Here is a 14,726-nt window from a genome sequence, read left to right as displayed (position 1 = left end):
TGCAAAGTTTGGGGTTCACATAAAACACCCATTATTATCATCTGAAAACGGCATACAACCACACCCACCCATGAATGCCACAGTTTAAATAACAGCATGATACATTGCAGGCCTATATGAATACAGTGATGATGATGATGATGATAATAATAATAATAATAATATGCCTACTACTACAATAAACCATAATTTTATGCTTTCCTAATGTGTAAAGGAAGAGTAATATTGCACAATGACATTATAACAGGAAGAGTAGAGCAACATGCATGCTAATGCAAAAAATATTAAGCGTATGCATTTTTTATAATAGTGTATACTCTGAACGTGGTGGCCAGTGAAAGGGCAAGGAGAAAGTAAAGTGCCTACACACATGCCGATGCTATCTCTGAGCCCAAACAGCAAGAGTGGCATAGACTAAACAGTGGGGAATCAATTCTCTAAAGTGGTCTAATGAATACCTGACTACTTAAAATGTCTCTGAACAGAGCTTTTTAAAGTTACACCAAAAGCACAGATGAGCAGGCGGCTAAGCAGACAGGAGAGAAAACAGAAAAACTGAACCTTGTGTGTCCAAGGGCTACTTTGCAGTCCAATTAAGATGGCAATCAGCAACAGTGATCTTCAATTGAATTATAATCACTTAAGTTATCACAACAAGTTCACAATGAGACAGCCAAGTGACTAAAATTAGTCTTGAATTTTTGTGCACAGGCGTTCCCTCCAGCAAAGATATTATGACATAGATAAACATGGCGGATTGGCTTTAAGCCCCCCACTGCTGACGCCAGCAAACAACAAAGTGAAGATGTGCAGGGGGTTTACTTCTGTCACATCTGATAAGTACTACCAGAGTGTGTGTGTGTGTGTGTGTGTGTGTGTGTGTGTGTGTGTGTCACATCTGATAAGTACTACCAGAGGAGAATTACTGAGAGGAACCGTATTAAGTGCTCCTGATCCAACCGAGTCACCGATAAAAACTAACATCCTACCTCTTCCCATATGACTTGTGTACTGTTGGTAGTGAGCACAAGATCACACAGTAAATCTGCAAAATAAAAATGTTTAATTGACACATGGCCATTTGTTGAAGGCATTACAGGTTTATATAAGGACACTAACACATATTATTTATTACAACAACAATTTCATCTGAATTTGTGTCTATAAAACACAGTTTTAAGTCCATTAGCAACAGGATATTCAATGATTAAAAACCCTCCAGACTATATGTCATTTGGATGAATGACACAGATCAAAGTGAACAGTGAAGAGGTCCAAGCAGAACAGACTCTGATGCAGAACCCACTGAAAGCAGGCAAACACACCAGAACAGACCAGGTCCAGGAATGATCCCCTCTTCTCTGAGGACCAGGGAGGGTGATGTGGTGGCCATCTCTTACTCACGTCCACCACGAGCTGCTCTGCCCTGGCAGTGGACCCAGCACCGGCTCGTCGGTCTCTGAGATGGGCATCATGTCTTCTTCCTGCCCCGAGCAGGGGCCTGGGCGATGGTGAGGGCGTGGGCGAGCACGTCGGCCTGCTGTTGGAGGATGCCCGTCAGGAGGAACTCGGAGCTGACCACGGGGATGGACGCCGCCACGGCTGACGAGCAGAGCGCGGCGTCCTCTGCACACGACACCACCACTGTCTGGGGCTGCAGAGGAGAGAGGCAGGCCAGAGCTTTAACATCTTTACAGGACACTGCAATGGCACCGAGACTCAGGCCAGAGAATTACAGGGACAATACAGCACAGAAGAGACATCCACATTCACTGCAACAGTTTGCTCTGTGACCAACCTGAAAGGGAAAGTTATCAAAACATGGAGCCAACCTGAGATGTAAACATGGATGGTAAAATAAGCGATCAACTTTAATGTTGCTGTTTTCAGGGCTACAAAACTGGTACACTCGTAGCGTAAAACGGTCATGTAAATAGTCATTTCCAGTCTATATCTGAAAATACATGCTTATTATGCATTCACTGTGGTCATAGAACACCACACATCCTGTAGGACTTCATAATGAGCATACATTTATGTGCACAGCCTCAATCAATAACACTTCTCCCAAAGATACCATTTAATGCTACAATAATCAAATGACTACACTTCCTGAGGAATCACTACACATAATTGCCATGAAGAAATCGAACAATCTCGAACAAACACGCCCTTCCACATGTTGCTGAACAGGAATGTGCATTCCATTATTTTATTTCCATGGTTGATCTCTTTCGCCTGTGTCCTTCTCAATACCATAGCCAAGCCATAGGCCTGATGTATCAGTGTTCCATCTGTCACCCCACAGGACTGGAATTCAATAACACATGAAAAATGGAAACTTGGCCCCAGCCGTGACGCAACTGGCTGGCACACCTGCACCGTACGCCGGCGACCCGGGTTCGATTACCGCCCCGTACACCGCCCTCTCCCACTCACTTCCTGTCACTCTCCACTATCCTGTCGCATTAAAAAGGCATAAAAGCCCAAAACATTTTTTTTTTTTAAATGGAAACTTAACATTAATCTTGAATGAGGCAGTAACAGCTGCTATTTAGATGTGTCGTGAAAATCTTCCACCCAAATCGGTCTCAATGTGAAACAGAGAGAGCCACTTATCTTCCTGTAGCTGAACACACTAGACACCGCAGATAAACAAAACAAATGTGGGACACAATCTCTGAACAGAACAGTGATAAATGTGGAGAACAGGTGAGAGTGTCAGAGAAAGAGAGAGAGTGCATAAAACAGATCACCTCAAGTTTGTAAACAGTGAGCTGATGTACTGATGTAGGGGTTAGACAAAGTTACCTTGTTGACAGAGGGCATCTTGGGAAGGTAGCGAGCCCCACAGCTGACGATGATGTCCTTCATCTGTGCCGGCTCAGGCTTCACTGACCGTGTGACATGAATCTCATAACCCTGACATGGAACCAAAGAGTGACAAAGAGAAAACGGCAAAGCTGTTTGTTTGTTTCTTTGCTTGTAGAGAACCGTAGAGAACACACTAGTGGATGAAGATGAAGATTTCATCCACTGGATAGACTCCAGTGGATGAAATGTTCCTAGATGAGACGGTAAGGGAGGTGAGACCTGTAGGAGGGGCTGGCTGCTGGCCACACTCAGGGACTCCTGCAGACGGAAGTTAAACTTCCTCTCCTGCTCCGCGTCCTTCACCAGAAACTCATCAGCAGGCAGAAAGCTCCCAGCCCTCCCACACTGCAACACAAGCAGAGGGACATTCACAAAGACTGCAAAAAGATGCGCTGCACACTTGTAGTGACTGTGTCTATATATGACAGTAAAGAGTAAAGATACAGATACAACAGGAGGCATAGTTATGCTTTTAAAAAAATGTGCAAACATGTTCCTCACTACAATACATAGTGAGGAAACGATCCATTTGTAATCAATATGTAAAAAAAACATTATTCACCCAACAACACCAACACAGAGAGTAATTGACGTTACATAAAGGGGTAAATAGTCTGCTTGGGTATGGTGGCAGCAAGACTTCAATTAGTATCGATTGCGCAAAAAAGAGAAGGCGACACAGATGGTAATTCCAACATCTACAACAAATGCACTCCTAGTTTGTACACTCTACACCAGTCCTCTGTCATTTTGTTTGCCTTGCGTTCCAGCTGAGTTCTTTGAGGCGGTCTGTGATGCATGCTGTGACCCTACCTTTTTCAGCCAATCGGGTGTGACGATAGGCACCCCTCTGGCCACTGCACACATGAACTTGACAGTCCGTCGCACCGCATCGGTGACCAGGTGCGTCATGTCGCTCACACCTTTGGCCATGCTGCCCCCTAGCCGGGCCACCACAGCCTCCGCCGCCTCATCAGACACCCCAGTGAACAGCACCTGGGCCAGAGAGAGAGGGGAGGGGGGGGGGTATCAGCTGTGTGTGTGTGTGTGTGTGTGTGTGTGTGTGTGTGTGTGTGTGTTTGTTTAGCTTCTGATAGCTAAAATTAGATCAGAGATTATGCACATCCTCAGTGTTACATGAAAATGGCAGGGTGAACAGGGTGAAGAACTGCATCTTAGCACAGTAAACCCCATCATAGCCATACGCGTATTGGAACGAGTGTGAATTACGGTGTTAGTGTGTTTTATATGGAAATGATTCCGTACCGTTCTGTGTGAGTGTATATGAGTGTAAGTGTATGTGACTGTGTTGAGAAAAAGAGTGTGTGTGTTTATGTGTGTGTGTGTGTGTGTGTGTGTGTGTTTACTGTATGTGTGCGTGTGTTTGTGTGTGTGTGTGTGTGTGTGTTTATGTGTGTGTTTGTGTGTGTGTGTGTGTGTTTATGTGTGTGTGTGTGTGTGTGTGTGTGTGTGGTGCTTACCTTGTGTGCCTGGCGCGAGGTGCCCACGGAGCGGCGGGCGGATTTGGTTGGGGTGGGCGACTCAGCAGCGGCTGCACCGCGCTTCCTGGATCCCTTGGCTGAGGACTCGTCAGGCTGAGAGGAGACATACAGGAGGAGAAGAGGAGAGAGAGAGAGCAGGAGAGGAAACAGAGATGGAGAGTTAAGTGCCCAGGAGTGGTCATTTAGGAAGAGAGTGAGAAGGACACAGCAATAAAAGAGAGAGATGAGAGAGGATGACGTCAGAAGTGGTCATTTAGGAAGAGAGCAGTACGGAGACAGATATGGTGTCAGATTTGGTCATTTAAATTTCCCCTGGGGATCAATAAAGTATCTATCTATCTATCTATTTATTTAAGTAGCACACACAGCATCTTGAGAGAACCTCAGGCTGAAATGAATGAGAGAGAGAGAGAGTGAGAGAGAAAGAGAGAGGGGCTGAAAGTGACAGTGTGGTCACTAAAGGCCAGGGCCACTGACAGGGGGCTCTAAGCTCTACCTCCCTTCACAGCCAGCACAGACAGCTCATTTCAATGGAGAGGCTGAGTCAGCGCTCCGCAGGGGAAACGACCCGACTGTGAGAGACAGAGGAGGAGGAGGAGGGAGGGATGGAGGGAGGGAGGGAGGAGGAAGAGAGATGGACAGACAGGGAGAAGAGAGGGAGCAGGATAGAGAATATGTACAGGGCAGTGTGAAGTGTAGGGAGGGACTGAGATGGGGGGAGGAGAAATATGGACTGAGACACGAGAGAAGGGAGGGAGGGAGGGAGGGATAAGTTTAGGTGTGAATAGGAGAGGAAACAAGAGAGAGAGAGAGAGAGAGAAAGAGAGATAGATTACCTCAGCTGCTGCTGCCTCCTCGCTCTCCTCCACTTCCTTCTTCACCTCTTTCTTCTTCTGCGCCACAGACGGACGGCCTCTTCCCTTCCTCTCTGCTGGACCAGGGGCCGTCTCCTCGTCTGTCCTGTCCAGCTCCGCTCCTCCAGCGGCGTCCTCACTCTCCGCTTTCCTGTGTCCCTTTGGCACCTTCCCCTTCGAGCGAGGAATCTTGAATCGAACCTCCTCAGTCTCGTCAAGTTCCTCCAACTCTTCATCGTGACTCCTCTTCTTCCCTCTGTCTTGACTGGCCGGCGCAGAAACATCGGCGCTCGCGACGTCGGCGCTTTCGCTGTCCTCCTCGGCTGAGGTGCTCTGGCTGGACAGGCCGGCCTTCCGACCCCTACCTCGACCCCGGCCGGTGGCTTTCTGAGGGACGGAGTCTGGCTTGGGTGCGATGGCTCCCCTTCGACCCCGTGGGGCAGGACCAGCTTCCTCCTCAGCAGGCTTATCCTCATCGTCGGCCTGGGCGGACACGCCAACGGTCGCCTCGTCTCCAGCCCCTGACTTGCGGCCTCTGCGGCCTCGTCCCGAGGTCTTGGTGGCCGAAGGTTCGGTGCCTTGAGTCTCTGATGGTGCTGGTTCAGGCTCTGCCACTGGGCCTGGGTCTTTCCCCTTCACACTCTTCCTCCCTCTTCCTCTCCCTCGGCCCTTACTCTGACTGGCCACACTGGCTGCTTCGGTCACTTCAGAGCACACCGAGTTACTAGAGGTAGATGGCCTTCGAGATCTTCTTCCACACTGTGACTCACTCGAGCCATCCTCCAGTGCTGGCGTCTGTTCTCCAGCAGGGGGAGCTCTGGAGGCTCGTCTGGAGGAGCGCCTGGAGGAAGCGTGTGGCTCTGGCGCCCCCTGCCTGCTGGCGCTGCTGCGCACGCTGGACGTGGATCTCTCTGAGCTGACGGAGTTGGAGGAGCTGGAGCGAGAGCGTGTCCTTCGGGCAGGGCAGTCATCACTGGGCAGCACCGGCTCCTCCTGTCCACTGGGGGGAGCTGGAGCGGCACGTCTGGAGGCTGCTCGCCTCCCTCGTGTGGACGTCTGGGGTTTATCATCACTCTCTGGTTTCTCCATTTTAGGGTCACTGGTTTCTCTCTTCTCTTGCTCTCTCTCTTCCTTTTTCCTCTTCTCCTTCTGCAGTCTCTCCTCTTCCTCTGCTTCTTTTCTTTCTTTTTCAAGTCTCTCCTTCTCCAATCGTTCTCTCTCCTCAGCCTCTTTTCTTTCCTTCTCTTCTTTCTCTCTTCTCTCCCTCTCTACTTTTTCCTTTTCTTCTTTTTCTTGTCTTTCTTTTTCAAGCCTCTCCTTCTCCAGCCTCTCTTTCTCCTCAGCCTCTTTTCTCTCTCTCTGTTCCTTCTCTCTCTTCTCCCTCTCCAATCTTTCCCTTTCTTCTTTTTCTTGTCTTTTCTTTTCAAGTCTTTCCCTCTCTAGCCTTTCTTTCTCCTCTTGCTCTTTTCTCTCCCTCTCTTCTTTCTCTCTCTGCTCCCTCTCTATTCTTTCTCTTTCCTCTTTCTCTTTTTCCAGCCTCTCCTTCTCCTGCCTTTCTCTCTCCTCAGCTTCTTTTCTCTCTTTCTCTATTCTTTCTCTTTTCTCTTTTTGTTGTCTTTCCTTTTCAAGTCTTTCTTTCTCCAACCTGTTTTTCTCCTCTTGTTCTTTTCTTTCATTCTCTTCTTTGTCCTTTTTCTCCCTTTCCTCCTTTTCTTTCCTTTCTTTTTCCAGCCTCTCCCTCTCTTCTCTTCTTTCTCTCTCTAACCTTTCTTTTTCCTGCCTTTCCTTCTCTTCTCTTTCAAGTTTTTCTTCCTGTTCTTTTTGCTCCCTTTCTATTTTCTCTTTCTCCTGCTGGTCTTTCACTCTCTCCAGCCTCTCTCGCTCCTCTTGCTCTTCTCTCTGCTGCACCACACTCTTCCTCCCTCGACCCCTCCTGACCTCCTGCACAGGCTTTTCTTCGGCCTCCTCCTCTTCCTCTCCAGCCCCCTCTCCTCTCCTCCGTCCTCCTCTCTTCACTGCAGGAGTCTTGCCCCTGGTCTGCCTCCTCGACTCCACACTCGTCCCCTCCTCCACCTCTTCTCCCTCTCTCTCTTCCCCCTCTACTTTCCCTCTGCCTCTGGTGCTTCTTGTGGTGACGGGCTCTTTCCCTGCTCCACGTGTCTTCGCTCTGGATGTGGAAGGGGCTGCCTGTGTATCCTCTTCCTCCTCCTCCTCACATGCAGCCATGGGCTGCGTTTCTGCAGTGGTCAGACAGGTGCTTGAAGGCATCTCAGCAGGCTTGCTCTCGTCTTCCTCCTGCTTCCCCTTACCTCTGCGTGCCCTCCCTCTCCTTTTGGGGGAAGCAGGTCCCTGCTCTCCCTTGTCTTGACCATTTTCATCACCAACAGCAGACACGGGCTGAGTTTCGATCACAGCGAGGTCAGAGTTGACCAGAGTCTCAGTGACCTCCGGCCCGTCCTCCACCTGGGCCCCTCTCCCTCCATGCGTTCTTCCTCTCCTTCTGGGGCCGACAGGCTTTGCTTCCTCCTCCTCCTCTTCGTCTTCCTCATCCACATTGGCCATTGGCTGAGTTTGAGCAGTAGAGAGGAGGCAGGAGCTGAAGGCGGCCTCAGCAGACTCAACCTCATCTCCAACAGGCCTCCTCTTCCCTCTGCGTGTCCTCTCACTTCGTTTGGGGGATGCGGGTTTTGATGCTTCCTCTTCAGCATCACCATCATCATCATCGTTCATGCTGACTGGCTGGGTTTCAGCAATGAGAAGTGTCTCGGAAGGTTGGCCATCATGACGTCCTTGTCCTCTACGAGCCCTGCTTTTTCTTCTAGATGGTGCTACCTTTGGTTCTTCCTCCTCCACCTCCTCCTCATCATCATCATTTAAGGCAGACATGGGTTGGGTTTCAGAGCAGGAGACACTAGCAGTGGTGTGTGATGCCTGGCCACCTGTGGAGGTCACAGTGGTTGCGCTCGTGCCTGGCTTGAATGGGTCATCATCACCGGTGTCTGCTGAATCTGAATCGTTGTGGAGCTGAAGTTCCTCGGCCTTGATCTGGGCAGTCGTGGGCCGTGACTCCTTCAAGCCGCCATCTTTCTCCTCCTCCACATCTGTGTCACTGTCCCTGTAGATCTCCGCAGCAGGGATGTTTGCCTGCTTGGATTCATGGGCGGTGGCACTAGCTACCAAGTCTGTGGGAGTCACATCAGACATTCTTCCAGCCTCTTCACCTCCCAGCCTCTGGCTGCGTGGGAGGATAACCGTGTCGGCGGTGGAGATATGGGAGAAGGTGTCTAACTCCGTCAGCTGGGTGGCCTCCTCCTCCTCCTCCTCCCCTGGTCCTGCCACCTCCTTCAGCACCTCCCTCTGGGGCAGGGGCGTGGCTTCAGCAAGGCCAACCGCAATGTCGGTGCTCCTTGGCGCGGTTATGAAGAAGGCCTGGGTTTCAGCCGTGGCGCTGTCCACATGGCCGTCTTCCTCGTCTCTCACTGGCTCTGCAGCGTAGGCTTGCGTGGCCTGCAGAGCTCCGTAGTCCTGGGTTGCATCCAGGTCCGAGTCCCCGTCCGAGTCCGAGTCCCTGATCTCGGGGAGGGCGTACGCCTGCGTGGCCTCGGTGGCCAGCTGCTGCTGCAGGCGACTGCTGTCCGACAGGCTGAGCTGGAGCTGTGCCGACCGCTCCGTGACGCCGCCTACGCAGAACAGCTGGGTCTCCTCCTCCAGAGCCGTCTCGTCAAGGGCGCTCAGCCCGGGAGGAGCACCGCCACCATGACGCTCGGCCACAAAGGACTGGGTTTCTGGGACAAAGTCATCATCAGACGACGTCGCTGGGTTGAAGGGTGGAAGGCCTACAGGGCCTAAGCAGGAAGAAAGGGGAGTGGATCATTAGCCAATCATATCAGATGAGAGAACGTACACACAGAGACATCACAGAACTATTGGGCAGCCATGTCACAGATTTAAGTGAGAGACTTGACATACGCGCAAAATGATCTGCTGGACTGAGGAAGAGCTGAGTCTCCATCTCTTCTAGTCGCAGCCCTGCTGGCAAATAAAGAAAAACAAAACAACAAACAGTGATTGGAATGTTGGCAGTATTTAGATAACAAATAATTACATAAGACACTGCTAACACTCTAGCTTTGACAATTTCATAATGTATGAATGCAACAACACTTCATTAAAGGCCCCCTAAAGAGTTTTCATCTTAACCCTCATGTTATCCTTGGGGTCAATTTGACCCTAAGCAACGTTTAACATCATAAAATATATGGTTCACTTTTTTTTTTTACTTCATGTTTCATGACTTTTCCTCAATTGAAGGGTACAACAGAGTTAGCATGAAATTTGTACAATAATTTGTTTTCAATGTCCTGTACAAATATTTTGTACATTGATGTTCCTTGGGGTCAGTTTGACCCCAGCTGTATGAAACATAGGATACATGAATATTTGACACATTATGAATATTATTATTTGAATAGTATGAGAACATATTGTTATTATCATTATTACATATACACAAGTACATATAAGTCATTTTGGCAGGACTGTATAAGTCAAAAGGGGAAGCAACAGCAAGCCTTTGGGCTGCTGACACTGGATGGGCCAGTGTTTTGCCAGCCAGGGTTCCAAGGTTCATAAAGGGGTGTGGGGGGGTGGGATTGTTTTGTAGGGCTTTTGATGGTGGTTATTACACTCTTGTTAAGTACCCGTCACAAAAAAACTGGGTAACAATATTAATTATAATCATTTTCTGAGGGTTTATTTAGCTGGGGTCAAATTGACCCCAAGGATAAAGAGTGTCGGTAAGACTTGAGGATAACACAAGGGTTAAATAAATAACGTTTTTAAAATCTTCCAAAACCTCTTCAATGTATTGTATTATATGGTATTGTGTTGGTTGTGGTTTATATAGAAATGAACTATATCAATGCGTGTAATCCCACCTGCTCCCATAGGGGTTGAGGACTGGAGTACTGCAGCAGAGGCCCTCTCACCAGGCTTCCTGGGTCTAGTGTCCTCTTGGAGCTCCTCCTCCATATCCGTGTCGCTGTCCATGTTGAAATCATCTGGCTTGGCTGGCGTCACAGCTGGAGGCGATGCCGGCTGTTTGCCCCCACCGGTGCCCTCCTCCACATCAGCTGTGGACTCTGGAGCCCCAGGGGCCGCCTCAGCAGTGGGCTGGAGTCCAGAGGGACGCGGGGAGCCCAGGGGTGCAGAGGGGGCCGCTTGCTGCCCCGCGCTCTCATCCTCCACGTCGGTGTCACTGTCAGACTGGATTTCCAAGGCGGCCGCAGATATAGGCTGTTGGCCGGCACAGGCCTCTGTGTTTTTGCTGCTGCTGCCCGACTTGAATGGGTCGTCGTCATCTGTGGTGTCCGAGGCACTGTGGGACTGAGGCTCCTCTGGTTTGTCCTGAGCTGCAGTGGAAGCTGCGGTGCTGACATCTGCTTGTGTAACATCTGCCTGGTCATCCCCCTCCTCCTCCACGTCTGTGTCACTGTCCATATGAAATTCTGCCGAGGCCGCGTTCGCTGGCATGGATTCGGTCACATCAGTGCCTGGGGCTGTGTGTGCCGGTGGAGGGGCCATCTGCACAGTCTGGCCAACCTCATCTTCATCCTCCACATCTGTGTCACTCTCCAGGTGAAAGTCTGATGGGGCTGCTGTGGCAGCGGCAGCAACAGCTGCAGGACTGGATACATTCTCCCCAACTTCACAGACTGAAGCCTTTGTGGAATTAATGTCCGACACCTCATGGTCATCTCCCTCGACATCAGTATTACGGTCTATATGATAATCCGGATGCTTGGTGGCAGGTCCGGCGGATGCCCCCGCCACCAGATCCGCACTTGCCTCTCCATTTGCAGCGTGCGGTGAGCTCCTCCCCTCCACCTCCCCCTTCTCCTCAGCTCCTTCCACATCAGTGTCACTGTCCATGTTAAACTCCAGGGGGTCTGGCCTGGGCTTGTTCAGCGCCGCCTCAGTGCTCCTGTCAGTCCAGATGGATCCTCCTGAGCTCACGGTCTCGTTCACTCTTCCCCTCACTGAGGAAGAGGGGCTGTGCAAAGCCACCAGCAAAACTCAGTTACATAACACGCTAGTTACACAAATACAACCTCAAGCAGTGGTCAAAAAACTAATGTGAGGACAAGGATAAGCTAAATGTTATCTTAAGATTCTGGCAAGGATTTGTTCTCAAATCATACTATAAATTGTAGATGGTAAGTAGCTTTTCATGTGCATGACAATATGGATAATATAATACAGATGAATAAGCCTTTTATTACGATTTAAAATGGAATGAGAAACCCCAGCTATACCTCTCTGGTATGTAAGAAGTGCCTGACGGACTCTGGAATGTTGAACAAGTGGGCTGAGGCATCCTTGGAGAGTCTGAATCTGAAGACACTATAGGAAAAGAGATTGGATTTATTTATATATATTCCAGCCCTAATAACAATGCCCATGGGATATTTTCTGCTTATGAAGCCCAGGGGGTCATCTCATGCATTCAATATCCCATTATCTATCACACTCACAATATGTTTTATATACTGTAAGCAAATTACATTATGTTTGCTTTGCAAGCCATGTAATTTCTCATTCAGAACATTACACAATGCATGTGCTTTATGTACCATGTTGCAAAACAATAAACCTGAACCAAAACAAATAGTCTGCACATCAGAAAAAAACACAATACTGAAAGATGTTGTGGTTTACGGATATGCAATGCATCTATATCAGCATATTTGTGTAAACAGATACAGCATGTTTACCTAAAGTTTTGGTTGCTCTTGGCCTCCATCCCTCTCGCTCTCCATCAGACTCTGAGTCAGATGCAGTGACCAGGGGGGCAGGACTTTGGTCCTTCTGCTCCAGCCTGGCCGACATGCCATGGCTGCCTCTCGGTTTGGCATCCCCATGCTGCCCACTGCTGGGTGTCAGAAACCCCCTCTCCCCATTGGCTGCCCTCTCCACTGCTCTGACAGCCTCTGTGTGCGTCTCTGTCCTCAGATTCACTTTGTAGCAGTCCCCCTGAGGCACGAGTGTCTGCTCACCCCTCTCTCCACCAAGGCAGTCTGGTGTCCTCGCTCTACCCTTGCCAGTCTCTCCCTCAGCTGTCCCGACAGGGGCATACTGGCAAGGCAGATCGGCTAGAGTCACTTTATCCCCCTCGCTCAGGGCATAGCGCACGTGGGGTGTTAGCTTCAAGCGGCCTTTCCTGGTGCCATTCAGGCTGCCCATGTCCCAGATGAGGGCTTCTATGGCTCCACTGGCATGCTGTCCGTTCGAGCGGAACACAGAGATGGAAATGGTGGCGTGGCGCTTTGACATTGACGAGGCAGGTAAGGGCACTGTGCAGAAAGTAGCATCACGGCCCAAAATATTCTCTCCTGGGTAAAGAAGCAACTCTAAAAAGAAAAGGGAAGGTAAAAGCGAGTAAGAAGAGAGTCAGACCAGAAACACTTCACACAACATTAGGTAGAATATAGGACAGTGTCAGGCAGCTAATTAACTCCCAGCTGGATAGATCCTTTCTACACACGAACCACTTCCATGAAAAAGGTAACAGGTGTGCTCTGAAAAACAAATGACTCACCAGTCTCTGGGACATGCACATTCTTGAAAACTTTCAGTTTAGCCACTGGCTGTGCTTCCTCCTCGTCAGCACTGTCATCCTCTTGCTCTTCTTCATCATCATCAAACGGGAAATCCTGAACCACTTGTGTTGCATCCATCTTTCCACTGCACTACAATAAACGGAACGAATGGCAAAGGTCGCAAAAAAATTAAGCCGGTCACAAAACTTCTATAGTCTTTGATATCAGTAAGATAGAAGTTATTTCAGCTAGTGCACATTTCACAGGACAGTTAGGTTCATCTGTAAAGACCTGAACCTACATGGCCATATTTTCTTTTTGGCTAATTTCAAAGTCTAATATGGCTTTAATTATGATTAAGATAAGTTATCGATAACAACTTAAAGTTAGCTCTAAGCTTAACTAATACAGCCTGTCTAGCAACTAACAACATAGCGTTAGTGTTACAACACGTCCCTGTGGCTTGCTTGTAATACATTGTGTGGATAGTAAATATATCAAAAGGCTAACATTACAACAAACGTTAGCTGGTTGTCTCAAGGAGGCTGCTGCTTGCTGCTTGGCATGCCCTAGAACTTATTGTGTAAATAAACCAGCAAGCTAATCTTACAGTACGTTGTGCACTATACAACGACGTAATTCACCGAGGCATTTTAGTGTCTACTAGATAAGAAATATATCCATGCAAACATTTACAAATATTACCAATACCTTCAGTAAACTTCTTTCATTTCACCGTTGCGAAGATACCAGGGAAAAGAATGCTGGAAGCTGGCCGTTCGTTTCCGGTATTTTCTCCGCCTACTGAAAAAATCAATTGGCTGGAGTAAATGCCAGTAATTCTTTTGCGAAATATTATTGGTTAATGAAAATGTCATTTGTGTCAATCTGAGCATTAATTGGCTATATGCAAGTAACCTGCACTGTTTAGTCCTGAAATTTACCCCCCGCGCCAACGCTTGAAAACAAGGGGCGTATTTCCCATCTACCAATTAGGCGTCCTTTTGCATTTTCAGTCAGATATTAATGAATAGTTCGACTGGACCTGTTGTATGATTGTAAACAAATGTTAAGCTAGGCCTATAACATATTTTGCATTTTTGGCTCGAACAAACTCACCTGAAAAGGTTTCTGACAGCCTTGACCAGGGGTGTAGTGGTAAAATAAGAGGTGGGTAAACTATAAATTCTGTGTTAAGCTGCGCCTTGCGGTATCAGATGGTGGAGGTTATTGTCCAATGTTTATAATAATACCAGGGGGATAATACCAATGGACACTAGAATGTTGATGAGTGTACATATTGTGAATGTGGATAATACTGTGTGATTTTTGAATGTTAAAAGTTCAATTGGTGAATAAATTATTTTGGGAGGTGGATAAACTCTAATAAGAGGTGGATAAACTGCGTTTACTCGCGTTTAGCCTCCACTACACCCTTGGCCCTGACATTGCTTGCACAGGTAGGCTAATTTAATAAAGCAAAGACATCTAGCATATCTGAACTTTAGAATGTTGTGCATGTACAGTAGACTAATATGATAGCCTACACGCCAGGACACATGCAAAGATATAATGGGACCTCAGTACCAGAGTAGCTACACCCTCCTTGCTATATGCCCCCTATAGGCCTATGATATTGATATTGAAATGTATAACAGCATGGCTAGTAGTATTGCAATAACTGACAGACTATTTTGTTATATTCTATTAAATTGTGTAGGCCAAGTTGTCATTGTTTTATATTTTAACAGTGGCCTTAACTTAAGCTATATATTGCAATCAACCTCTTCACTCATGCTTAGTTCCACAGAATTCAAATATCTACAACAATGTTTGAACAATGTTCAGTTTTATTTTTTATTATCTCCCTCAGTACTTTTCAATATGAAATAAAAACA

At 48.1% G+C, this 14,726-nt stretch overlaps 1 protein-coding gene across 1 annotated transcript; it reads right to left on the bottom strand.

Moving 5' to 3' along the window:
* Positions 1-1,044: 1,044 nt before the first annotated feature.
* On the bottom strand, positions 1,045-13,610 carry mdc1 (mediator of DNA damage checkpoint 1). Its single transcript, XM_042106857.1, has 13 exons — positions 13,540-13,610; positions 12,828-12,978; positions 12,004-12,639; positions 11,545-11,632; positions 10,168-11,282; positions 9,200-9,262; positions 7,139-9,075; positions 5,213-6,907; positions 4,356-4,469; positions 3,688-3,870; positions 3,094-3,219; positions 2,812-2,922; positions 1,045-1,654 (listed from the first exon to the last, which is right to left on the bottom strand). Exons 2-13 carry the CDS (start codon positions 12,964-12,966, stop codon positions 1,472-1,474), a joined length of 6,390 nt encoding a protein of 2,129 aa, XP_041962791.1. The 5' UTR covers positions 12,967-12,978; positions 13,540-13,610; the 3' UTR covers positions 1,045-1,471.
* Positions 13,611-14,726: the final 1,116 nt, after the last annotated feature.

This window comes from Alosa sapidissima, chromosome 10, assembly GCF_018492685.1.
Source record: "Alosa sapidissima isolate fAloSap1 chromosome 10, fAloSap1.pri, whole genome shotgun sequence".
NCBI classification, from domain to species: Eukaryota; Metazoa; Chordata; class Actinopteri; order Clupeiformes; family Clupeidae; genus Alosa; species Alosa sapidissima.
This window is presented reverse-complemented; position numbering and strand designations above follow the sequence as displayed.

Coding starts and splice junctions, on each gene's coding strand:
- mdc1 (XM_042106857.1), bottom strand. CDS start 12,966: ATGGATGCAACACAAGTGGTTCAGGATTTCCCGTTTGATGATGATGAA. Junction 6,908..7,138: donor GTCGAGGGAGGAAGAGTGTG/GTGCAGCAGAGA, acceptor GACAAAGAAGAG/AATGAAAGAAAAGAACAAGA. Junction 3,220..3,687: donor CACCCGATTGGCTGAAAAAG/GTAGGGTCACAG, acceptor CTTGTGTTGCAG/TGTGGGAGGGCTGGGAGCTT.